Source organism: Podarcis raffonei, chromosome 4, assembly GCF_027172205.1.
Source record: "Podarcis raffonei isolate rPodRaf1 chromosome 4, rPodRaf1.pri, whole genome shotgun sequence".
Lineage (NCBI taxonomy): Eukaryota > Metazoa > Chordata > Lepidosauria > Squamata > Lacertidae > Podarcis > Podarcis raffonei.
Window position 1 is genome coordinate 76,688,424 of NC_070605.1, and position 26,242 is coordinate 76,714,665.

The following is a 26,242-nucleotide window of genomic DNA, read 5'->3' on the forward strand; positions in this document are numbered from 1 at the left end:
GTTGTTTACTCCCTTCGCCCTTGCACCAACAGTAGCATTCAGTTTAAGCCAAGATGTCTTTGGAGCATTGTAGCTGAAATGGCAAGAGGTAGATTCTTTCCTCCCCTAAAAGAAACAAGCCCAATGCTTTCCTTTTATGTAGAAGCTGTAGCTATGGGAACCTATGCACAGGAAGCACAAAGAAGCTACTTTTAGACATTTAAGCCCTCACCTCCCCCTGAGAATTATTTCCTTTAGCCTGTGGTCCTAGAATTAGTGTTGTATCATTCTCTGCATTAGCCTTCTTTAAGAATATATTTACTTCTGTTTCGGGATTTTGGGTATAAGATTTATTTTAAAGTGAGGGGGGTACACAGAGGAGTTTTAGATAGTCCAAAAAATAAATAAATCCTATTGTGAAGTACTCTCTCTTCTTATAATGCAAGGTGATGAGTTAGTGGTAGCACGTCATATCCTTAGTCACCACTTTCTCATATCTCAGGAAATCATTCTTCCTTTGACCTAATTTCCTCATACCCAAAAGAGTACACAAATGTGCTCAACTTCCTTCCTCCCCCAAAGCATCCTTTGCCGGCTGGTAATGTGACCCATCTAGAAGGAACAGCCTTGAATCTCGCTGGGTGATCTTGGGCCAATTACCCTCTTTCATCTCTCTCAGCTTTCAGGATGCTTTGTGAATATAATAAAGCTGTTGAGTGTATGCCATCTAGCTTTTTGGAGGAAGGGAGGAATACAAATGTATTTTTAAAATAAAAACAACCCTGATCTATTGCTGGACTATGGTCCCCTGACACTCTCATGACTCCAGCTTGAGAGCAGTATGGTATAATTATTGAATGGGTGAGCTGTTAAGCCACCTCAGCCTTGGGCAAGTTGGAGGGGTGTCTGCCTCAAACCATCCTTGCCATCTAACCCACATCAGAAACTCATACAGTATACTATATAAATGATGTGATTTTTATTAACTGGACTGTGAGGTGCTACATAACACAGGCTCCCGGCAGTGTTAGAAACTGAGATATGAAAAAGGTAAAGGTAAAGGTACTCCTGACCGTTAGTCGTGGATGACACTGGGGTTGCGGCGCTCATCTCGCTCTATAGGCTGAGGAGCCGGCATTTGTCTGCAGACAGCTTCCAGGTCATGTGGCCAGCATGATTAAGCCGCTTCTGGCAAACCAGAGAAGCACATGGAAACACCATTTAGCTTCCCGCCGGAGTGGTACCTATTTATCTACTTGCACTTTGACATGCTTTTGAACTGCTAGGTTGACAGGAGCAGGGACCAAGCAATGGGAGCTCACCCCATCACGGGGATTTGAACAGCCGACCTTCTGATCGGCAAGTTTAGACCACAGCGCCACCCGCTATGAAAGCTAGGAGCTAAATGGCACCTTAAACCTAGGTTATGGGAGCTGCAATGGTGTGTCTAGGTGCACTTTTTTATAACAAGAATACAAACCTGGAAATGAATGAACTGCAGCTAAAATCTTACGTTTGTTTTTCACATGGTCTAGTCCTCATCTGAAGACTGCTAAAAACAAAGCCATATTTCCCCTGCCCAACCCCCCTAATATTCTTGTGAGGGTCCCTTCTCCAGTCCTCAGAGAGTGGCTAGTAGTGGGGAGGCAGAAAAAGGTCTTCCATTCCTTCTAGCAGTGGCAGTTTTATTCTGAAATCTTAGGTGCAGTACTGTACCCAGAGCTCAGAATCTGTTTGCATTAATGAAATTGCCTGTTGCAAAACGCGCCTAGAACAATGGGAGTTTGGAATGCTTGCTCCAAGTCATTCTCCACTCCTTCCTAGTATTGGAAGTATAGTTTAAACCAGCCTTGTAATTAACAACTTGGTGCCACAGGTGACCAAACATTCTATACAGGAGAGTGAGCTGGGTTAGCAGATGAGGGACAGATCACCTAATTTCCTCTCTCCAGTCTATTTGGTCTCCATGCTGGCTTTGCAGTAAGGAGAGCGTATCCCTCAGGTATATCTGCCCTTCACCAGCCAATTCAGTCAAAGGTGTTTAAAAAACAAACACCCCACCGAATATCCTGTGTTTCCATGCTGGCTTACCTAATAAAGCACTTTCCTTCCTCTACGGCCTTCACAGAAACAGGTTAGTTAAAAAAAATATCGCTGGCTAGTAACGTTTGAGGACTCAGGCTGCTTTTAAAACTAAAGATGTGCAAGTAGGCAAAGATTCTGACCTGTTGGTCAAATAAGGATGGGGTTGAATTTTATCATACTTGTGTCACCCCTCCTTTCTATTTATGAACTGTCTTCTCATGAGATCCTTTAGGGATTTTTCTGTAAACATTTGGCAAAATACTGATTATGAATACATAGAGGGGATTCTATTTTTACATCTCGTGTTTGGATTATTCTGATGTGTACTTATGCGCAATTGAAGCATTCTTGCAAGAAGATTCACTGGCTGCTGGAAGCTGTCTTGCTGACAGGGAAAAAATCATATTATTTCTGTGTAGAATAATTTAAATTCAATATATTTCATGCATGCTTCGTTTTCTAATATAAACGTTATGCATCACTTCCTGCAGAGAAAATGGGCCACTGTTTTCCAATTCCAGTTATAGAACAGTCCTGAAGATTGAAATCCATAGATCAATCACCCTTTGGAGACACACTCTGACAAATTTTGTTCATGCATTTTTGTTTAAATGGCAAGCAAGAGGCAGCTGATCTATAAATGATCATTTCCTGTCACTAGCTGTGATGCTATCTGCCTTCCTGGGTGCAGTTTTCAGCATCAAGCTGCTTGGCCACAATTTAGCTTGATCTATCGTATCTGCCAAACAAAAGGAAACAAAATAATTTGTAGGAAACACATTACATGTCTTCTGTAGAAAAGATCTTAATGCATGTTTCTACATTATGAATTAAGATTTGAATTTGAGACGTTTTATTTTGGGAGAGAGGATTAAAATAGAACACTTCTCCGTATTTATGCTGTAGCTTCAGGTAAATCGGTTCTGCAGCCTATTTTAAGGCATTCATGGGCAGATGATAGTTTGGCCATCAGGAATATGCAGTGGGCTTGAGCGTGCTCACCGTTTCCACCCTTTACACTCTACACAAATTATTCCATCCTGCACTTCATAGTTGGCAATAACCAGAGTTTGAATCGGGCATAACACCCCCCCAAGTGTCTAATACACAATGCACCTGAAACTGGTTTCTTATCCTGGTTGGGAGGCTAGCAGTAACGACAGGGACATAGGTTCTTAGAGTCAAAGCATAAGTTCATCTAGCTAAGTACTGGCAAAATTGACTGGTAGTCGCTATCCAGGATTTCAGATGGGTTTGTCTCCTCACCCTACCTGGAGATAGTCAGGGACTGAACCTGAGACCTTCTGCATGGAAATTATATTTTCTGTCCCGCTGGCAGGCAATTCATGGGGTGTGTGTAGTCCTTTCCCCTTTTCTGTTAAAAAAACAAACAGTAAAGGACCCCTGGACAGTTAAGTCCAATCAAAGGCAACTATGTGGTGCGGCGCTCATCTAGCTTTCAGGCCGAGGGAGCCGGCGTTTGTCCACAGACAGCTTTCCAGGTCATGTGGCCAGCATGACTAAACCGTGACGGAAACCAGAGCGCACGGAAATGCCATTTATCTCCCCGCCTCAGAGGTACCTATTTATCTACTTGGACTGGCATGCTTTTGAGCTGCTAGGTTGGCAGGACCTGGGACAGAGCAACGGGAGCTTCACCCTGTCACGGGGATTCGAACCGCCAACCTTATGATCGGCAAGCCCAAGAGGCTCAGTGGTTTAGACCACAGCGCCACCCACACCCAGCTTGCCAGCTGTCATTGACAACTGCTGCCAAAATTACCCCTACTGTTGCTGCTCCAAAATTTGCTGCTGCCACCAAAGTAAGATTGCTGTTGCTCCACCACCCATCACTTAAACAAACAAAAGCAAACGCAACCATTTCTGTTGCAGTCCTTATATGGCTACCTCTGCGAGCTTCCTGCTGTTTCCTTCTCCTCCTTTCCATAGACATGCCAGGTAGAATGTCTTATTAGGTGCATCACCTTGCTGGAAGCTCTATGGTTTCCTGTTGGAGTTGATGCGCTCAGCGCTGAGCTGATAATATCTCCTGGAAAATATTCTTAAGGTCTGACTGACTTTGGTAGAGAAAGTTCCTCCCTTGGAAATTAGTGGGATGTTAAGTGTTCAGTTCTTATCTGGTTTGGTCTGTGACCATATCTGTGATGAAATGGCCTTTGGGTGTGAATGGGATTTTTTTTTTTTGTCTGATTAATAAATGCCTCTTTTGTCTGCTGTTCTTAAGCAGGTATGGTAACTGAAGATGGCTGTTGATTGTCAGCAGTGTCCTGCCTGTATGATGTCATGTCTGCGACAGACAGACATGAACACCTTGTGACTCTGTTCATTGTTGATTACCTTCCCATGTTAGCTGCAAGGTTTCAGTGTATGGCTGGCAGCTGTGCTGCTGTAAACATCTGGTCTAAGGATACTGGCAACTCTCTGAAAGTGCTTTTGTACTCTGTTATAGCTATCAAAAACAAAACAAGAGTCTATGTTTCCTGACTGACTAATGATCTAAGAAAACAAAAGGAGTCAGCGTAGGCTATGCATATAATTCTACCCCTACATAAAGCACAATGGAATATATCATAGCCACAATAGCTAGTAAGTAGGTCTCTATAGATAATACCAAGTTGACATTCTGAATTAAATGTAAATATATTAATCAAGTTGTAACAACATGTACACGAAACAGACATCTTTCAAAAGCAATAACCGGATGCATTTTTACAAAAGTCTTCCATGTCAAATTGAGAATTATATTTCTTTTTTATACTCTGATAATTTTGAAGATTATGCCTTCTGGATTTATGCTCAGCTGGTGTTCACTATTCTTGAGTGGCAAATGGAGACTTTTTCGAAGAAATGCATGCACGTGGCTCTTGGCTATGGATGATATCCATTTCATGCATGTTGTACATGTTGTTACATCTTAATTGTTTAATATATATTTACACGTATCTCTGTAAATTCACAGGCTACATTTGTGTTCTCAAGAGTTGTGTCAGGTGTATTTTACTAATAGAGTCTGATAGAGGAACAACCTTCTACTAGTCCAGAACACCAGAGGAAATTAGTGTAAAATAATGAACATATGGATGTGGGTTGCAGGAAAGGCTTCCATATATTTGAGATAATTCCAGTTTTCATATTTATTTTATAAAATCTCAAATATGAAAACTGGAGTTCTCTAATCCTAGCTTTCATTGTAATTTGAATAAATTTGGCTAGTCATAAAATCATAGAGTTGGAAAGGGACCCCAAGGGTCATCTAGTCCAACCCCCTGCCAATGCAGGGATATCATCTGTCAATCTATCTCTATCTATCTGTCTGTCTGTCTGTCTGTCTGTCTGTCTGTCTATCTTGCTGGTACAATTGAATGACTGCCATTTATGAAGATCTGCTAAGTTGTGGGAGTTATTTCCTTAGCCAAGTAGGGTAGCTCAAGTGGTTCAAGCAATGGTGTGTGTAACACCATGCCTTTGAGCATGTTCAGAAAGCAGTACAGAAATCAAATTTAGCAAAAAAGGGGCAACTAGCCATTCTGTTTTGGTGCCTGCAACCTAAGTTCTGGGAGCCATAGGGTGAATAGCTGTTCTATCCCAGTTTCTAACACTGAATGTTCACAAACAACAAGGGACTTTATGTCCTGGAGAGAAAGTGGTGGATCATTGTTCACAATTTTGCAAGGTTTAATGGTCAAATTAAAGCAAAGGTTTCATAGTCCGTGCATAGAGAATTGCTGTGGAAGTCCTTTTGCTAGCCTGTTTGGTGTCTTATCAGAGGAGTAGCACCCCAGCACCCAGGCCTGGCAGATCAATGATGCATCGGACCTCCACAACACTAGCACTAGACTGCTGTATCTAAATGCCTTTCTCACGTTATTCATTTTGTGGAGATAGTGTTTTCTTACGCTTGCATCTAGTACAGGCATAGGCAAACTCTGCCCTCCCGATGTTTTGAGACTACAACTCCCATCATCCCTAGCTAACAGGACCAGTGGTCAGGGATGATGGGAGTTGTAGTCCCAAAACATCTGGAGGGCCGAGTTTGCCTACGCCTGATCTAGTATATACAGCAGCATGGAAACAGTTGATTATCTGAATAAATTGGAACTTGGGAGAACAGTGAGAGGAGTCATAGCTCAGCAGTAATCACATGCTTTGCATGCATAAGGTCCCTAGTTCACTCCTTGTCCTCTCTAGTTAAAAAAGTATTGGAGTTTATCCCTCTGTCTGCTGCATTTCCTCCCGTTTTCTTTTTCGACAGAAGCCATTGTGGTAGTGGTGACATTGTGTATATTTTTTGTCTGGAGTCTGAGCAAAGCTTTTAGATGAAAGAAAGAAAGAAAAAAAGACTTGATAGGAAGAACACTTCCATAGCATTCCTAAGCAACTAAAGGGAACACAATACTCCTATATGCATTAAGGGAATACGGAATGAGAGAGAGAGAGAGAGAGAGAGAGAGAGAGAGAGAGGGAGAGAGGGAGAGAGAGAACAAAAACAAACCATGCATGAATGAGGGTCTTTCTCAAATACTGCTAACTGGCACAATAAATTTACGTACAGCAGCCTCTTCATTACTAAAAGTAATGTGTCCCCACATTTGAAGGCAATTCCAGAAATCGGCCCCTTTCCAAAGAAGCCATAAGCATTTTGGGTGGAGCTTTGAACGCCTTTAGTAATTTGCCAGTTTTCATAGGAACATTGATTCCATAGGGCTGTGTTTGATCAAACTCCCATTGTGTTGAACTAGCAGTATCAATAAGTTGTCTACCGCCCTCTTGTTTTGGGATCTAAAACCAACTCTGGTTGATAGCAGCCAAATTAGGTTATTTAGCACTGTAATGAGGGCTGTTAAGGATTCCATCTCATTTGTCACTGTGCGAATGGCCATGCTAATGTTGTCATAGCTGTCATCTATGTTCTAGATCAGGCATGGGCAAACTCGGCCCTCCACAGGTTTTGGGACTACAACTCCCATCATCCCTGACCACTGGTCCTGTTAGCTAGGGATGATGGGAGTTGTAGTCCCAAAACATCTGGAGGGCCGAGTTTGCCTATGCCTGTTCTCAATAGTCAGGAATTACCGTATCCTTAACTAAATGGGGTTTTTGCCCATCTGGCTATTTATGACTAAAATCAGCATAAGGTTTTCCGCACTATCACGGTAAATCCTGTGTGATAACTTTAGAAGTTTGTGAGAAGACATTGTTTTCTTTTTTTGTGGGGGGACGTATTTTCACAGATCCAGCTGCGCACTTATTTCATTTATATGAGAGAGTTATTTTCTTGTTTACATTTCATCCTTCTGTATCAAATGTTGCACTGTTAAGAGGTGAAGAATTGGAGGCCAAGTGAGAGAAGTGAAACAAAAGAGGGAGGGGAAGCCGCCACCGTTAGGAAAATCGCAGCAGGTGGTTGCATTATCAGTGACAACAAAACCAGTATTGTGCAAGTGTTTTGGCACTGATACATGGAAATGGTTCCAACATGTGCTTGCGCAGTTCTGCTAACCCTTGCTTCAGGCGCTGCTTATAGTCCCATAAAATACCTAGCTGCCTATTGTTTGAAGTTCCCCTTTTATCTTTATTCTTATTTTATTGTCCTTTCTCAGTGATACTGTGATACAGAGAGTTAATTTTCTTTGCAAATGGCATTATCACGCCCTGGCTGGCTTCTATACCCCAGAGAGAGGGCCTATCAATGGTGAACAATATAGTATCCTTTTTAAACCACTAAATAAGGAGCAACTTGTTTTTAAGCCACTTAAGGAAATGTATTATGAAAGGTGATTAGGCCAGAGCTGGTGGCCAGTTTACTCCCCCGAACCCCATTGCAATATGAAGTTTGTAAATCTATGAATTATGCCCCAAAAGCAAACCTGGTTCCCTAAACGTATTGGTATCTAATTTACATGCAAGCTGTAAATATTTAGCAAACAAAATGGTAAAAGTACATGGCATTAAATTTGCATGCTTTGAAATATCTCAAAGTGGATGAATTAAAATATTTCAGAGGGGGAATCAATAATGTATACAATGGGGTTTATATTAAATATAAATCCCTGTATTGTTTAAATTTTGAGATAAAAGGCAATGAACTGTTAACATACTGATTTTATTAGTATCCATTCATTATGTTCTCCATTACATAATGGGAAACATCATCCCTGACCACTGGTCCTGTTATCTGGGGATGATGGGAGTTGAAATCCCAAAACATCTGGAGGGCCGAGTTTGCCTATGCCTGAACTATACATTTTTTTTTAAAGATGCAAAGTTTTAAGCAAAAAAAATAGTGTTTCTGATGCATGCTACTGGTTTATAAATTTCTTTATTGGGCAATAAAGGTTTTTTATTTCCAATTTATGTGTTCTTTCTATTATTTAATATTTTAGCACTGCATTTATTATGGTTTGTATACTTCCAGGATTGTATATAGTTCTCAGTAATAAATTATGGCATGAATACTGTACTGGTTCAGACTGTGGCTGTGTACACTCCCTGGTTCTCTTTTGCCTAGAGATTTCCTCTAGACATAATTTACTGCAACATCCAAATAGTCTCCTCCCATATTAGCTTTACCCTATGCTTTAAGATCAGCACCGTGTGACATAATAGAACTGTCATCTCCATCAGAAGTGGGGTACCCCAATAAGACCCCGATTGTTTTATCCTAATCATGCAAAGCCTTCTCAATGGAGGTTCTCCTGGCACCAGCTTTTGTCATTGTTCAAGGTGTCACACAGAGGCTTACAAAGCAGCAACTTTGGATTAACTCTTGTGATAATTCCATGGCACCTTGCTCCCATTATTTATTTTGGCTTTGCTTCATATGCACTCTGCCTTTCATCCAAGACACAGGTCTCTGAGGACGTCTCTTCCAGCTAAATAATGGGCTTGTTTTGTGCAGCTGCTTGCCTTCTATCACTGTGCCATTGAGAGCGTGCTCACTTATGGCTTATGTGTGTGGTACGGAAGCTGTACTACCCAGGACAGGATGGGGTTGTGCAGAGTTGTTAAGGCAGCAGAGAGCATTGTTGGCTGCCCACTCTCCACCTTAGAGCAGATTTATGCCACAAGGTGCCATAGGAAGGCACTGGACATAGTAAAAGATCCATCGCATCCGGGTCACTGTCTCTTCGAGCTCCTGCCGTCGGGACGGAGATACAGGACGATGAAGACAAGAACGAGCCGTCTTAAGAACAGCTTCTTCTCCAGAGCGATCTCGGCCCTGAATGGGAAGCCTGGACTTTGAAAGTCATCTAATCTTCCTTGCTGTACTATACTGTATTGTCTAATTAGTGTTTTTATGGAGCAGTCAAGTAATTTCATTGTCCCCGAGAGGGGGCAATGACAATAAAGATATTATTATTATTATTATTATTATTATTATTATTATTATTATTAAAAGAGAAAGGGGTATAAGAGACCTTCTGAACGTTTTCTGGTCCAAAGAGCAAATAAGAGGGCCCTGGAGATGTTACCATTGGTCCAAATCAGGAATCTCTCTTTCAAGTCTTCCAAGTGCTCTGCTTGGAAACTGGAATGATCATACAAATCATGTTGTAGAACCTACCCTTGGTTTCTTTGGTCTCTGCTGGCAGTCACATTTTCTCATGCCACAGCTGCCATGTGAAAGGTTGGCTGACAGGCTTCTTCTACTTGAGACATCTGTACTTATGATGCAGCTGTACTGCAAACATAGGTTCAGTGCCTCGCTGGATTTGCGTATGAGCTGTGGGACGTTAGTTGCTGGATCAGACGAATGTGGTCTAGTCTTGTGTGTCACTGTATAATGAAATGCCCGTAAACAAAAAGCCTACACTGCCAATCAAGAGTACTGTTTTTATCATAATCATGCTGCTTATGCTAGGAAGCCAATATAAAAAAATATCTTTAAAAGATTATGTAGGAATGAGAATAAATTCTAATTCGAGGAGCTAATCAGATGCCCATTCTTTTATTGAACCATTGAAAACGTTTTATGCTTTGGTGCCGACGTTTTCCTAATTAATTTGAACATCATACTTACCTTGTTTGAGAAATTTATTTCTGTTTTCCTGTCGTTCTTGCATGCTGCTGTTTTTAGCCGGATTGGTATTTTTGGGTCCATTATTCATTAGTCCCCTCACTAAGCTCTTACGAGAGGTCCAAGAGACAAATAGAAATGTATAATTTTTGGTGAGGGAACAAGATACTTGATTCTCAACATGCACTCTTATATGAAGGAGAGGGGGGAAATGGGCAGGGGAGCAGATTGACGTTAATGAATTGCAATGTACTTGCATTTTTGAAAACTGCTAGTACAAGTCAGTGATGTACAGTAACCACCAGATGTCACTGCTGTAGATCATATCTCAAGGCAACTGTATTGTGTGTGCATGTGTGTTTGGGCAAGGTCTGTTGTCCTAGGCACACAACGTTGCTAATATGCTGTGACTCTCTTAGCAGCCAGGGCACATGAATTTTGGAAATGTGTGTGGATTTGTTCTTGGTTGTAATTTCCCTTTTGTAGAGCAAAACTGAAACGTACACAGTAGGATCGTTTATAGTGCGGAAAATGTAGTTTGCTGCTGTAGTTCTCAGTAATAAGATGGGCTGTCACAAATTAAAGCTGGAGTCATGTCATGAATACAGAGGACATGTGCGGGACAGCATTTCAGGCCCAACAGTAAGGGCTTTAAAGCAATAATTGATGCCAGCTGCATTAAAATCACCACGAGAGTTTACAGATGCAGAATTGTATTTAGTTGGTTTGAAGTTGGCTTGCTTAGCCATTGTGTATTGTAAGTCAGGATCCCCCAGTTTGTAAGTAACAAGAAGCTAAGATTATTTGAAAGCAAAACTAAACACAGGTCAAACAATCTAATAGTAGCACACTTGATCAGATCTTTGAAAGCCCATACAAAAGAGCAGGTGGGTGGAAGAGGCAACGGATTGCACTGCTAATGCTAGAACCGGCTTTTAATACATTGGGCTGAACCTGTTAGTTGTTTTCCTCTGCCAAGTGCTCAACCCACCCATGATTTCCACAGGATGGGATAATTTTGTGCTGCTGCTCAGAGGTTAATGGGGGTGATATATTTTGGGGGGGGTGTGTGCCACAAATACTGCAGTAGATGCATTCATATAAACATCTATCTATTTCCCCCCTAAAAAGGACGAAGAAGAAGAAATCAAGCTCGAGATAAACATGCTGAAGAAATATTCCCATCATAGAAATATTGCAACTTACTATGGTGCTTTTATTAAGAAAAGTCCTCCAGGACATGATGACCAACTATGGGTAAGCATGTTCACAAGGAAAGGGGAATGTGAATTGCAACTAAATGCTTGATTCCCAGCAAAAATACCCTGAATGCTTAATGCTACGCTCACTAGCAGAGCAGGAAAACTCAAAAGAGAATTTAATCTTTAAAATTATGTATAATTTTGTTCTCTTAAACATTCAATCTGTAATGCTTGGTAGAAATGTGAAGAGTTTGCATAAATTCACATAAAAGAAGCACTTACTGTTCTAGGATTTTAACTAGTAAAATAGTTCTGCTAGGTTTATCGTGTTTGTGTGATTGAGCTGGGCTAAGCAAGTTAGCCTGTGCTTGAGATGATCAGCATCAACTGGCTTCATCATCATCATCATCATCATCATCATCATCATCATCATCATCATCTCTCCTTTAAGAGGCTTCCCATTGCATCTCTGCATGAGCTGCTTTTCTAGTTTTGCTTCCTTGCAGTCAGGAAGCACACCCAGTAACTCCAGCAAAAAAAAAAAAAAAAACAAAAAAAAAAAAAAAAAACAACAGAGAGGAATGTGAGCATTTTATTTTTCTGCAAATAATCCTTTCGTGCTATCCACAAGTCTCACTAAGTTCAGTGGGCCTTGCTTACACACACAGGTCAATGGGAATAGGATTGCAGCCTAGTGGTATAGAGCAGGGTTGGGGAACTTGTGGCCTTCCAGATTTTGTTGAACTCCCAACTCCCATCAGCCCTAGCTGACCCATGGCCATTAGTTACAAATAATAGGAGTTGCAGTCATTTGACACCTGTGAAGCCACAGATGCCCTAGTCCTGGTGGAGACTGATTTGGCTTGTATGTCAATTGGTGGGGCAAGTTTGTGTCCTTGCCCTCAAATTTTAGAACACCACGTGTCTTGGCATTCTAGAAATTCAAGGCAAAAGACAGAGAGCATGTGTGTGCTAGGATCTGTTTTTTGCCTTGCTCATTGAGGCAGAACTTTTCTCTTTTTGTTCAATTTTTTTTTATTGATTTTCCAAATTTACAAACAAACAAGAATCTGTAATAATTATTGTAATAATTATTGTAATAATTATCTGTAATAATTATTACATTATAACTGTAATAATTCCACTTTTGTTAACATTGTTGAATGACTTCCTCAAATCCCCCTGGCTGAATTTCAATGTATATCATTGTAGGAGTTTTCCAAAACTAATTTCTCATAAAATTTACTTAGTCAAGTAACATCTTTCTTTCTTTTCATATTAACTTTAAACATACTATTCTGTAACATCACATATTTAAATCCTAAGCCAATCTGGTAATTGCAAGTATTTCTATTTAAATTATCTTAGCATAATTAGCTAAATAGTCTTTGAATTTCATCCATTCCTCCTGGTACACCTCCTCCTTCTGGTCACAGACTCTTCCGGTCAGGTCGGCTAGCTCCCCAAAATCCATCATCTTCATCTGCCATTCTGAGGCAGAACTTTTCAATATCCAAACAATCTAGCAGTCTTTGGTTTAGTCACCTGTTACTACTATATACATGCCATACATTAAGTAATATGAACATCTTTGTTCTTTGGAAGCTAATAAATGAATGTATTGATGTTAAAGGAATATAGATTAAAAACCACTTTGGCTGATATGATTGCTTGCCTTCCTTAATTGTCCAATAAGCTTTGTTGCAGTGCAGCTGCATCACTGATATTTCTATCATATATTGACTCTTTTCTTCTTCACTCTTGTCTTTTGTAGCTTGTCATGGAGTTTTGTGGTGCAGGCTCTATTACAGACCTTGTGAAGAATACAAAAGGAAATACTTTGAAGGAGGACTGGATAGCCTACATCTCCAGAGAAATTCTTAGGGTAAGGAAATTATAAGAATTTTTTTTCTTTTTAAAAAACGAAACAAAAATGGCGACATTTAATTTCTGCATTAATTTCCAGTGAAGTACATGGCTTTAACCCTGTGACATGGGACACAGGGTTAAAGCAGTTCTTGAATGTTAATCATTTTTTAAAAAATTAAACCAAACTTAAGCCAACAGTTAGATAATCATTTTAACATAGGCTATGTGCATTAGAATCCGTACTAAGTGGTGGGGTCTGATGCTTCGCTTGTAACGCAAAATAGACCTCTGGGAGTAGACAGCAGCCTGATTACCAGCGGAGAAGAACGTTTTCCAAATGGCTGAAGTACAGTCAAAACATATGGCCAAGGGCTGCTCCCATCTTTGTCTGCAAATCTGCAAATTGCGATGGATATTAAAATACAGCATGTGTTTTCTTCATCCACTTCACAGGGCTAGCGCAGGGTGGTTTCTCTGGGTCATGCAGCCAGGTGGTGGATCAATAAAAAGGACTGCATGCTGGCGTGCCTCTGTTTTCTTTGGCACAAGTGTTACTCTTCCTTTTTGTATGTGGTTTCTTCTTCTGTAAAGCAATACCGAAGCTCAAATTTGGATACATACATACGTCATTTTATTTGCATGCTGCCTTTCCATTGTTAAAACCATGAACGCAAGAGAAGGCAGTTCTGTTTTAACCCGTACCCGTTTGCAGTGGCGCAAACATTTCCCTTTGTGTTAATTTTCCTGGATAGTTTTTGGCGCCAAATGGAACACTAAGATAAAGTTCATACTCAAAAGATAGGAGCAGCCCAAATCTCTACCTCAGTACTGCTCAAACCTGAACCCTTAAGTGTGCATAAAACAGCATGGATTACCGGTAGAATGCTCTCTTGCTGCTTCGTTACTTTCAGCGTGTAGGTAAAGCCCTGCTTTGTGCTCCTCCAACCTATTAGAGGGGATTTGTTGCCTACTTTGGAATCCTGCCTTAAGTGCTGTTTGGAAGCAGGGACCTTCCATAATGTTTTGGGTTTTTTAGCACTTAAAAATCTACTTGTGTGCTCAGAATAATCCTAAATATAGAATAAAATCCAGATTGTGTTAAATAAGAATCATAAAACAAGCAAGGCAGTATTCCCCCAACCTAATAAATCCATCAATCCTGCTGCAAGGTGTATTGACATAGAAATATGTCAATATAGGAATATGCCTTCCTACAACAAATGAGCATCAGTTCCTGGCAGGTGTTCCTTAAAAGGAAAATTACCTGTTGTGTTTTGGCAGCTACTGGAACCTTATCAGCACCACTGTAATATGTAAATTGTGGTCCATCCATACAAGTTATAGGGCTAGGAATGTGTTTAGCACCACACACGATTTTTTTGGACCTTATTTTCAAGGGCAGGTCTGTGTAGAGTGCCCGATTACCATACCGTATGTAACAGTGGATAGACCATTTACCTCCAATGAGAGGCTGCAGTCGGTGTATCAGAATAGGTGGTGGTAAAAAATCACTTCTGGCAAGGCTGCCACCTGATTGTTGGTTGGCAGGATTGAGGCTTGATGCAGTAGAGCAGGGTTTCCCAAACCTGGGTTTCCAGCTGTTTTGGACTACAACTCCCATCGTCCTTAGCTAGCAGGACTGCTGGCCAGGGACGATGGGAATTGTAGTCCACAGCTGGAGACCCAAGTTTGGGAAACCCTGCAGTAGAGCTTTGGAAGTTTTTAACATCCAGGTAATATCAGACTTTTTCTAGAATGGATAAATCCTTCCCAAATTACATGGACCCACTACCAAAACAGATCACGGAGGCAATTTGTTTATTAATTATGGCCGCTGCTGCTTCTGTAGCAGTATATTCCAGAGGTCAAGTCCACATTCTTTGTGGGGAACAGTATTATCATTGCCTTTATTCCAGTCCTGCCCGGTGTTCAATTTAATTGGATCCCCTCATTTATTTTTAACACATGGTGTAAAAGCAGCTTGGGCACAGTAAATCATGATCAAAGATTTTTGTTTAAAGCAAATCAGTTAACTTTGTGCTATTAATATTAATCATTCAGCTCCAAAGCACTTTCAAATAATGTCCGTTGTGGGCAAAAAAAGAGAGAAAGAAAGAAAGAAAGAAAGAAAGAAAGAAAGAGAGAGAGAGAGAGAGAGAGAGAGAGAAAGAAAGAAAGAAAGAAAGAAAGAAAGAAAGAAAGAAAGAAAGAAAGAAAGAAAACTGGCTGCTTAGGGGTGTTGCTTATAAGTGACCTGGCACTTGCACTTGACTTGAAGTATCTCCATCACAGTTAAGTTTCATGAAAACAAAAGAGAACAGCAGTAAATTTGCAAAAATAACTGGCTCAGAAATATTTACTAGCCTATCTGTCCCCCTACACTGATACCTAAAAGAAAAATGAGCCAACTCAGCAAAGCACTGCTTCCAGGTCATCATCACTTGTCACAGGAGACGGATAGCAAGCATGTCTTCTTTTCTCATGGAATTTCAGAGTTCTTCATTCATACAGCTCAGTACTTTGTAAAAATCAGCACGTACACTTAAGTTCTAGAAGTTCAGTAGGTGTCCCACAGGACCAGCATTGCATGTTACCTATTGAGGTGAGGGGAAGCACAAATGATTCATGCTTCCTGTTCTTTGTGCCGCTTGGGAACTTACAGACAGTGAGAAGAAAGAGTTTCCAGTGCTGTCCTAGCATGCAATGGGAAGTAAATGAGTAAGACTTAAGGCACTGCAAATAATTGCCGCAAACGGTCAACGTAAACCATTTCCTGTCCCTCCACTCCAATAATTTGGTCATGCTTGAAGACACTATCTGTACCAAATAGATTTATACAGTGGTACCTCAGGTTAAGTACTTAATTCATTCTGGAGGCCCGTTCTTAACCTGAAACTGTTCTTAAGCTGAAGCACCACTTTAGCAAATGGGGCCTCCTGCTGCCACTGTGTCACCGGAGCACAATTTCTGTTCTCATCCTGAAGCAAAGTTCTTAACCCGAGGTACTATTTCTAGGTTAGCAGAGTCTGTAACCTGAAGCGTATGTAACCTGAAGTGTATGTAACCTGAGGTACCATCTGCATAACAGTACAAGCTAAAGAGAAAAAAATGCTTCTAGAATTCACACTGCTACTGTGCTTTAAGTTTGTCACATCCAATTTTTAGCCTCCTCTGGAGGCTCAAGGCAGGTAATAAACATGCATTAAGTAACAGTGGTAAACAAGTGTTCCTAATTACTCCTTATGTCACATGTCTTCTTAGCCACCCCTTTCCTAAAGCTGAACATTTATTTGCTTTTTAGTCCTCTCTTACACAGCTGAGTCATTCCATATTCCTGGCAAAAGTGCACTGTTTTGTTTCTTGCATATCCTTTGAATACCTCTGCATAGCTTCCATAAGTGGTTTCATTGTCATGCTGCAGTGTGGTCCTTATAATATTAACACTTGCCAGGCAAGCATACGCTATACATATTTATATATTCTTAAAATAGCTGTTGTGCTTCACCTTTGTAAAATGTGTGCACGATGCTTTATAGCTGCACTTATTTTTGACAAGTAAGGTCTATGTGGGTGGCATGCTGTTGAAAACATCTACAGTTGATCATGTTGCGCTGGGCTGGAGGGAAAGAATCCCCAAGGTCGATAGTATGGTTTTGTCAAATAGTTGCAATAGAATGTGGTTGCAAAATTAAAGTGGAAGAAGACCCTACAGTCTTCTGTTTTTTTCTTTTTAAATGCAGGGATTGGCACATCTCCATGCCCACCATGTGATTCATCGGGATATCAAAGGGCAGAATGTATTGCTAACAGAAAATGCAGAGGTGAAACTGGGTAAGTTAATTAGCCTGTTCTACTCACTTTTCTCCTCTGCTGTTGCTGTTATTCCATACAGCAATAGGCAGCATTTGCTATCTGGCTTGAAGAGAAGAGGGTTGCAAATCTATATTTTAAAATAGATTGTTTCTTATTTTCTCCTCCGTGTTTTAATATTTTAGCCGACATGAAGCTAAACTATGCAGGGTATAACTGGCTGTACCATAAACATTAAGCTCTGAGGTTTCAGCTTCCTTTCTCTCTCCCCTACCCACCTCCATGTGATGGGGGAAGAGGGTATATGTCTTGCAATCCTTGGCAAAACCTGCCCCAGTGACGGACCACGGCTAGGAACTGCACACAGATGGGGTGGCAACCATGCTGCTCATCATGAAGAGTATTTTAGTGCTGAAAGTGTCTAGGAACCAAACTTGGGACAAGGTTGCCACTATAGGTTTGGTCACCATTTGGGGGTCCAAACAGCCCTCTCTTGCTAAATTGCAAAGCGAGACTTATTAAATAAAGCCTTGGGGAATAAGCACAGGCCCCTATAAACCTAGACCCTCTTAATCAATGGTGATTATGCACGGCACTCTAGATTTATAAAAGCGAAGTTATCAAACTTCATTTAAAAGATGTGTAGCCTGCCTTCCAACTATGAAGTGCGTTCAAGGATGCCTGAAAACTCCAGTTAAAACAATTAAGCAACAACAAATACAAATATAACAGCAGCACAGCTGATAAAACATGCTAGTTAATATTAAAAGCTTGGGCAGAAAAGATTAATTTAGCCTGCACTTTGAAAGGCAGCAGTGTTGGCACCATGTGAATCTCCCTGGGTAGGGAATTCCAGCATCTGCTTTCCATCCATGCCTGTGTCAGATCTATAAAAGAGCGCTTATTGTGATGCAACTAAATAGCTAAGCTGTTTTCTCATTTTGAGGGCACTGATTCACTTCTAGATTCCACTCGTAGCATTTGTGTCTTGACCCTATTCAATCTCTGCTTAGTTTCTGTATCTCTTAATCTGACTTCAGAGCATTTTTGCTTGTTGAGTGGGTTGTTCCTGGTAACAAGTAAATAAGAGGGTTGCCTTGGTTCTCCAATGAGTAACCATGCTGCCAAAAAAGAGCTGCTGGTATAGCATGCATTTTAGGAAATTGTATTTTTTGATACAGAGATTAATTTCTGTGTCAGAAAGTCTTCTGCCTTTGTTCGCACTTAATGCTAAGCCAAGCCATGGCTTAGCCTGAAGAAAGCACGTACGCAGTTTCCTGGAGAGGATATTGCAGCCATTTTGCTCCTCCCTTGCTGTTGTGCTCTGCGGTGTCGTGGTTTGGCTTGCCATGTTGTCCAAACCCACATTTGTGGTTCAGCTCTCCCTGATGAACAATGATCTGTAAACAAAGAACAAACCTTGGTTATGGCTCACGGTATGTCTGGAGAGAGACCACAGGTTGAGGTGACACACTAAGCTAAATGGTGGATCAGCTCGGTGGATCAGCTCAGTGCAGAATGCTTGTGACCAGTGAGAATCAAAGTGACTACAATCTCCTCTCAGCCCCACAGTTCGCTTGTTTGTGCTAAGCCATGGTTTGATTTAGTATGTGCAAAATCTGCTAAATGTGGCACATGGCCCTTGATTATTCCACCCTTCTTCCTTCAAAAAGGAAGGCTTTGTGCATGCACCTAGATAGAAAAGAACATTCTGTGGACAATGTTCTTGCAGCCCTTTGTTTGATATGGATGCTATCTTGCCAGTAAACGCATGAAATGTGTTGAAGATTACTTTCTACTAATGAGCCAAATACCTTCTAGCATCGATCCGTATAAATGTCCATTTTAACTCATTTTCCGAATTGTAGAAGCCTTGGTATATATCTGCAGCATATTGCCGGAACACCTATTTATTTTACAGTGATCCTGGAGATCTCGCTTCAGTGTGTTTTGATTCTTCTTTTTTTCTGTTCTTGACGCAGTGGACTTTGGTGTTAGTGCTCAGCTGGACAGGACAGTCGGTAGGAGAAATACCTTTATTGGCACGCCTTACTGGATGGCCCCAGAAGTTATTGCCTGTGATGAAAATCCAGATGCTACATATGACTACAGAGTAAGAGAAGTATTAATGTAGTTGTTGGGGTATATTGAGTGTTCTACAAATTCTGTATTTATCATTGGTGCTGTGCCTGGAAGACATGACTCCCCCCCCCCTTTTGCATTTCTAAGAAATTTCTCTTACAGTTGATTAAGTGGAGGGGAAAGCAGGCACAGACAGTATAACCTAATAAATTAATGCATGTAGTATACAGCTTAACGGTGCATTTCCTACATGGAAAACTCCTATATAGGAAGGAGCATGAAACCCACATGTGACAATCTTAAGACAACCTTTCCGTTTTTGTGTGTGACTTTGTGCAGCTTGTGTGTGTGCACACAGTGAAAATAAATACATGGGCAGTCAGTTGAGTGTCTGCACACAAGTTTCATACTCCCTTCTCCCCTCTCTCACACACTTCACAGAGGGCTTTCAGTGTTGGAAATGTGAAGGTAAAGGTAAAGGGACCCCTGACCATTAGGTCCAGTCGTGACCGACTCTGGGGTTGCGGCACTCATCTCACTTTATTGGCCAAGGGAGCCGGTGTACAGCTTCCGGGTCATGTGGCCAGCGAACCAGAGCAGCTCACGGAAATGCAGTTTACCTTCCCACCGGAGCGGTACCTATTTATCTACTTGCACTTTGATGTGCTTTTGAACTGCAAGGTTGGCAGGAGCAGGGACCGAGCAACGGGAGCTCACCCAGTCATGGGGATTTGAACTGCTGACCTTCTGATCGGCAAGTCCTAGGCTCTGTGGTTTAACCCACAGCGCCACCTGCGTCCCATTGGAAATGTGAAGGTGCCCCTAAATTCTCCTTTCCTCCACTCTTTCTTTCTGTGCAGCTCACATGAAATTGGGCCAAGGGTCACCCCTGGTTGATATGATTCTCCCATCCCACCTCTTCTTCTGTGAAAGGAGAACTGAAGTTCAGCTTCAAAAGAAACCAAAGTTTGTTGTGTTGTGGTTTAAGACCCTGGTTTCTTTGGACATAACATGCAACTGTGATTTGTTCTAAGAGGAAGCTTTCATTCTTCTCTAACGTGAGGAAGCAGGGGGAAGCAAACATTCACCCATGCCATGGTTTAGTTGTTCATCTGAAACTGGTTTTAGATACGAGATGATTGTCCTTATTTGACTTTTTCTGTCTGAGCATCAATAGATGCAACAAACGTCAGCCTTTAAGGGCTATCAAGGTTAAATGGTCTTGTTTCATAATTTGTTTCCTTCTCCTTCTCCTTTAAAGTTAGGTTTCTTTTAAAGCAGCCTTATGGAAATCTCTAAGCACGTCTTAGGCAACCACAGGAGAAAAGAGAATAAAATATTTAATTCTCATTGCTAGAAACAGTGCAGTAATCTAAATAAAGCTTGGGAACTTGAAATCCTTAATTGCCTTTGAGAATAAGATCTTACATAAGACGAGATACTATTTTTATTAGGTATATCATAGTGCTCTGAAACACAGTGGATTTTGAGAATACGTGAGAGAAGGAAAGGACAGAAGAAGTGGACAGGGAGCATTATCATCATCATCATCATCATTAAAATTTCTATACGACTCTTCATCAAAAGGTCACAGAGCTGTTTGCAATATTAAAAACACAAAGAATACCTACCCTAATAACGAACAAAAACAATATCGCTGCCACCACCACAGCCATAGATTGTTAAATTAGCAAAAGGCCTGGTTATAGATAAATGTTTCTGGCTGGCACCCTTCAACAAATGGGGAGCCATGGCAGGAAAAGCCTGTTCTCGTGCTGCCACTCTCTGGACCTCTCATGGAGGAGGCCCACGAAGAAGGGCCTCAGGAAATGAGCCCTGGTATCGCTTCATGTGCCAAAGAAGATGAATCATGACACTGACAATGTTACGAATTTGCAGTTGTTGTGATAGTGGTGAATAAGGCTGTCTTTTTAGCTATCACAGTGTCCTCAAATTGCCAGCTAGTGGGTCTCTTCTGGGAAATCGAAGTGTTCCTCCACCCATAATTGTTATCTCCTGTCTGTTATTGCTGACAGAGACATTGCTATCTCTGGGCAGCACTAGAATGTTAAGATTTTCTTTAATCTACCAAACATCCTGGAAAAAAAAATCATTTTATGAATCTCATCCTACAACAGCATTGTGGGAATACTTGGGAACTAGAGCTTAGGACAACTAGCCCATGGAAAAACAGCAGTAGCATCTTAAGTCTTCTTGCCTCCTATAATCAGAAATTCATCCCTATATTTATTTTGGAATAGAATAAGCAACATGGCTGTGAACTCTTTGGAGTAATTTTTTTAGCCTTCCTCTTCAAGTGTGTATTTTAGGAGTCTTCCTTGAGCTTAGTTTAGCTCCATATTTGCTTTCTGTTGGTGTCAGCACCCCTCAATTTTGTTTGGTTTCTATGTAATTACATTCACCAAATAGCAAAAAGCTTTTGATTTGTAAAAATTCCAGAAATGTTACTTCATGGAGGGAAGACATGGGGGTTTGTTGGAGGGGGGGGAGTGTAAAGGAGGGGAATAAAATTATATATTACTTAGAGTTTGACTTAACACATGAGATTGGCTGTGTAGATGCTAAACAATAAGTTCTCCATTAGTCAGTTTAAATATTCTAATTTGGGTATTGTTTTCCCCACCCATAATAAGGTAAAAGGAAAGTCTAGGTTTATGCAATTCGATATGCAGTGCATCAGAGACTGAAAAGAAAAATGGATAAAAGTGTTTGCTAACATATGGCGTCTTTTTGCAGAGTGACCTTTGGTCTTGTGGCATTACAGCTATCGAGATGGCAGAAGGTGCTCCTCGTAAGTGATGTGTATCCATTTTCTACTGGCCTGATGGTTTTTTTGTTTTTTTAAAATTCTGAAACCTATATTTTAACTTGCTCTTTGTAACCGAAGCTTACACTTGAGATTTTTGAAAGCACAACGGTCGATTTCTGTTCTCTTGGATTCCCACCCCACCTCCTCTAGCAGCATAAAAATAAAGCACTATAAATAGTAGCGCCTTTTGCCAGATAGCCCTGTGCCAAATCATTACTTTGTGGTTGTGCTAGGGCTATAGAAACAAAACAATGGGAGAAACCTTGTAACTGAGATTTATTGAATCCATATAAACTTTCTGATGAGAGACATCAGATCTTCAAACAGATACGTTGCAGCAGTATCAATGCTTTGTGTTTGTGTAAACTGTGAAGAACAATCTTTAGTGGATATTCTTGCCAAGGAAACTTAAGTCTCAAGTCCTCCCCCCCCCCCCGTTTCTATGGGTTATCAGAAATAGCAATTTCCATAAAATGCCTCGGTGCAGAGAATGAAATGCTTTTTTTCTTATTTATTTCTAGCTCTCTGCGACATGCATCCAATGCGCGCCCTGTTTCTTATTCCTAGAAATCCTCCTCCACGGCTAAAATCTAAGAAATGGTATGTGGTTGCTATAATGGGAAGTTGTGTATTGGTTGTAATACAGCATTTTTCCTTTCACAAGACAGAAAAGCCACGTTTGGACATAATGCAGAACCACTGTTCAGAGCTACATTGAATGTGCCTTGCCTCTTTTCAGGCTTGTGTGATCTGCTTTCTCCTCCTCTTCCTATGCTCAGGAGCAGTTCAGAAGTTTTCACTTTCCTTTAAATGTTGCTTGTCATTACTTTCAAACTTAGGATCGTGATTTAACATACCTATGGTGAGTTTCAGAATAAGAAAAATGGGAACTGTGAATTATAAAGCTGGGTTGCTAAAATCAACCATAGGTGGTGTTAAACATGGTCCTTGGTTAGGATGAAATGACCAGGAAAAGCTTTTGTATTCAAGCCCAGCAGGTTGCTAGGGTTGTTTATGTAGTGCTGAACTGAGGTTTAGTGTCCAAAAGTGGTCATTGTGTTACTTCTAAAGACCTGAAAAATAATTCACAGGTGTCTGAAAATTCTTAATTACTGAGTGAGAGCCCGAGCTGAGATCATTATATAGTTTTAATGGTTCTTAACAATGCTTACACGTTAAAATAAAGGACAAAAAATGGGCATGGTTGACACCAGCTTCTTGTTAGGCTGACAAATTCTGCAGCCACTGAAGCTGAAAATGACACAACATATAATAAGGGAGTGGGCAAATGCCACCCAACTCCTGGCTTCCATGTTGAAGGTATTTGTTAAACTTCATGAAGTCTTTCACTATAATAATTGCAAACAGCAAATGGTATGGCTATCCATCTCACCAGATGACAGAAATTCATTAACTCTATCAGATTGTATTTTTAAGCCAAACAACTTTTATGTATAACTTTGACAGCCACTGAGAACCTCAAGGTGACTCTAGTTATGTTCAGGAATGCAGAGTTCTTGTGCTAATGTTTTAGAACTCTTTTTATAAATTACATTTAAGGAAATTAAATGGAGTTGTCCTTTGTTGAATTTGTGTGTGTGTGTATGTGTGTGTGTGTGAGAGAGAGAGAGAGAGAGAGAGAATGACTGACTGATCATGTGCACCTGAGGTTCCTGTGGATCTCTATTTTGATTGGTTGGCCAGAATGGGGACTCATGTTAATTTAAAACTATTTCCCCAGGAAAAATAGGCTCAGTTTGAACCAGCCACTTATTTACCATTTATTTCTAGAAAGATAACTCTCTAAATTTGTATAGCACTGCTTGCATTTGTTATTGAGTTAGAAAAATGTGATAATGACTCCTCTGAGATCCTTAATGTACCTAGATACATGCAAATATAATTGCTTTTCCTTGTGAAGTTATTGCCCTCATATTTTGTGTTGCATTCAGCCAAATTTGTTTGTCAGAGATTGGTCCTGCCACTTTTTAGGAGATTGGTCCTGCCACTTGCTAAATAAATTCTGATCTTGTCAAATGTGTGTCATTTTCTTTTTGCTCAGGTCAAAAAAGTTCTTTAGTTTTATAGAGGGCTGTTTAGTGAAGAACTATATGCAACGACCTTCTACAGAGCAGCTTTTAAAACATCCATTTATACGCGATCAGCCAAATGAAAGGCAAGTCCGAATCCAGCTTAAAGATCACATAGACAGAACCAAGAAGAAGAGAGGCGAAAAGGGTATGTGATCTTTTCGAAACTACAGCCACAGTGTTTGTGTGCATGTTGTAGTAGTAAGGTTTGTTCTAGAGCAGTGTATAAAATAAATCACAGGTGTTCTGGTTTACAAACTAAGGACCAAACTAGATGCTCACTTAACATGTAGCATGCAGGTATATATTTTGATTTCCCTTAAATAATTGCAGGTTACAGGTAGGTCGATTCTTGCTGGGTATGAGGAGGGGAGGCTTATTTCTCCAGTGCCACATCATGATCCCAAGCAATCCCAACTTTCTGCATGGCTAGAAGCCATTGGCAACCACGGGGGATTTCCCCTCTAAGGCTCCTAGCCATAGCTCATGGGGAGGGAAAATCTTGGTGGGATAATGAAGTTTATAATGCAGTTTGATCCATCTTTTAGATTTAGGGGAGCTAGTCTCAAACGTTTGTTGGGGGAGACCTAGGTTTTTTTTTGGGGGGGGGAGTTATTTGTCCTGTCTTCACGCTTTTTATGATGGAGGACCGCTGTAGTCACCCCCAACGACACGTTCTCAAGGTGGAGGGTGAGGGAACAGCTGCAGTCGCCTGCGGTTCCTGCGCAATGTTTGCCATCTTGCCAAAGGTTGCAGGCAGCTTTACCTGCAGCAATTGCATGTTGATTGCCCTCTTACAAGACAAAGTCCAGCAACTGGAGGAACGTGTAGCTACGCTTCAAAGAATTAGAGAGCTGGAGCTCTTCTTGGAAGCAACAGAACACACCGTCTCCACCAAGGAGGAAACGGGACTCCCCTGAGAAGGAGGCTAGTTCACCAACACAGGAGCCAGATATATGGAGAAATGTGACTCAAAGAAGTAGGAGGCCCAGGGTTCACTCTGATTGTTTAGAAATACACAATCGCTTTGAGGTCCTCTCCCCTAGCATGGAAGACGAAGAGCAGACTCCATTTGAGGATCTCTCCCTCATTACAGTCGATCAGGTATATGAAGACGAGCAGCAAAGTCAGTCCTCAGGGAATGTGCAGGCGACCTTGGAACGGACAGCTCACGGAAGAACCCCGACCAGACCTAAGAGGAGGCGTGTAGTGGTGATAGGGGATTCCCTACTGAGGGGAACAGAAGCAGTGATCTGTGGGCCTGACAAGATGTCTCGGGAAGTGTGCTGTCTCCCCGGGGCTAAGATCCAAGATGTAACTGAACGACTGCAAGGAATCATAAAACCCACTGACAAATACCCCTTCCTCTTGGTTCATGTGGGAACCAATGACACTGCAAGCAATAGCCTCCAGAAGATCAAAAGAGACTATGAGGCTCTGGGCAGGAAATTGAAGCAATTAAATGCACAAATTGTCATCTCATCTGTCCTCCCAGTTGAACGACGTGGCCCAGGGAGAGAGGGAAAAATAGTGGAAGTGAACAACTGGCTTCGCAAATGGTGTAAACAGGAACGGTTTGGATTCTTAGATCACGGACTGCAGTTTCTTAAAGATGGACTTCTGGCAAGCGATGGGCTGCACCTCACAACGGTTGGGAGGAATGTTTTTGCCAAAAATCTCAGAAACCTCATCAGGAGGGCTTTAAACTGACTAATGTGGGGGAGGGAGACAGTGCTCCTGAAGGTAGGAGTCTATCAATTGATGAAGATGATCATCCAAATGTCATAGACCAAATGGAGCAAACAGCACGCAGACCTAGTGGTGGGAGGAAAAAATCCTTAAATAAGAGACACGGGGGAATGATTAATGGACTTCAATGTCTGTACACTAATGCGCAAAGCATGGGAAATAAACAAGATGAGCTTGAGCTCTTGGTACAGCAAACTAAATATGACATAATAGGCATCACTGAAACCTGGTGGGATAAGTCCCACGATTGGAATGTAATAATGGAGGGATACAATCTATTTCAGAGAAACAGACCAGACAAGAAAGGAGGAGGAGTGGCGTTATATGTCAGGGATGTGTATACCTGTGAAGAGATCCAAGATTTAGAACCTCAAAGCCAAAGTGAGAGCATTTGGGTCAAAATTAAGGGAGAGGAAAATAACAGTGACCTCATTGTGGGAGTTTACTATAGATCCCCAAGCCAAATGGAGGACATAGATGATGCCTTCCTGGAACAGATGGCCAAGCA

At 41.1% G+C, this 26,242-nt stretch overlaps 1 protein-coding gene across 4 annotated transcripts in view; it reads left to right on the forward strand.

Annotated features, from left to right (window-relative positions):
* Nucleotides 1-26,242, forward strand: part of MAP4K4 (mitogen-activated protein kinase kinase kinase kinase 4) — a 133,476-nt gene that overhangs the window by 60,937 nt on the left and 46,297 nt on the right. For all 4 annotated transcript variants that reach the window (XM_053384221.1, XM_053384223.1, XM_053384222.1 and 1 more), the window contains exons 4-10: nucleotides 11,234-11,359; nucleotides 13,079-13,189; nucleotides 16,914-17,004; nucleotides 18,966-19,096; nucleotides 21,823-21,877; nucleotides 22,417-22,495; nucleotides 23,958-24,133. In XM_053384221.1, coding sequence (XP_053240196.1) covers nucleotides 11,234-11,359; nucleotides 13,079-13,189; nucleotides 16,914-17,004; nucleotides 18,966-19,096; nucleotides 21,823-21,877; nucleotides 22,417-22,495; nucleotides 23,958-24,133 — 769 coding nt within the window. The remainder of the gene's footprint in view (nucleotides 1-11,233; nucleotides 11,360-13,078; nucleotides 13,190-16,913; nucleotides 17,005-18,965; nucleotides 19,097-21,822; nucleotides 21,878-22,416; nucleotides 22,496-23,957; nucleotides 24,134-26,242) is intronic.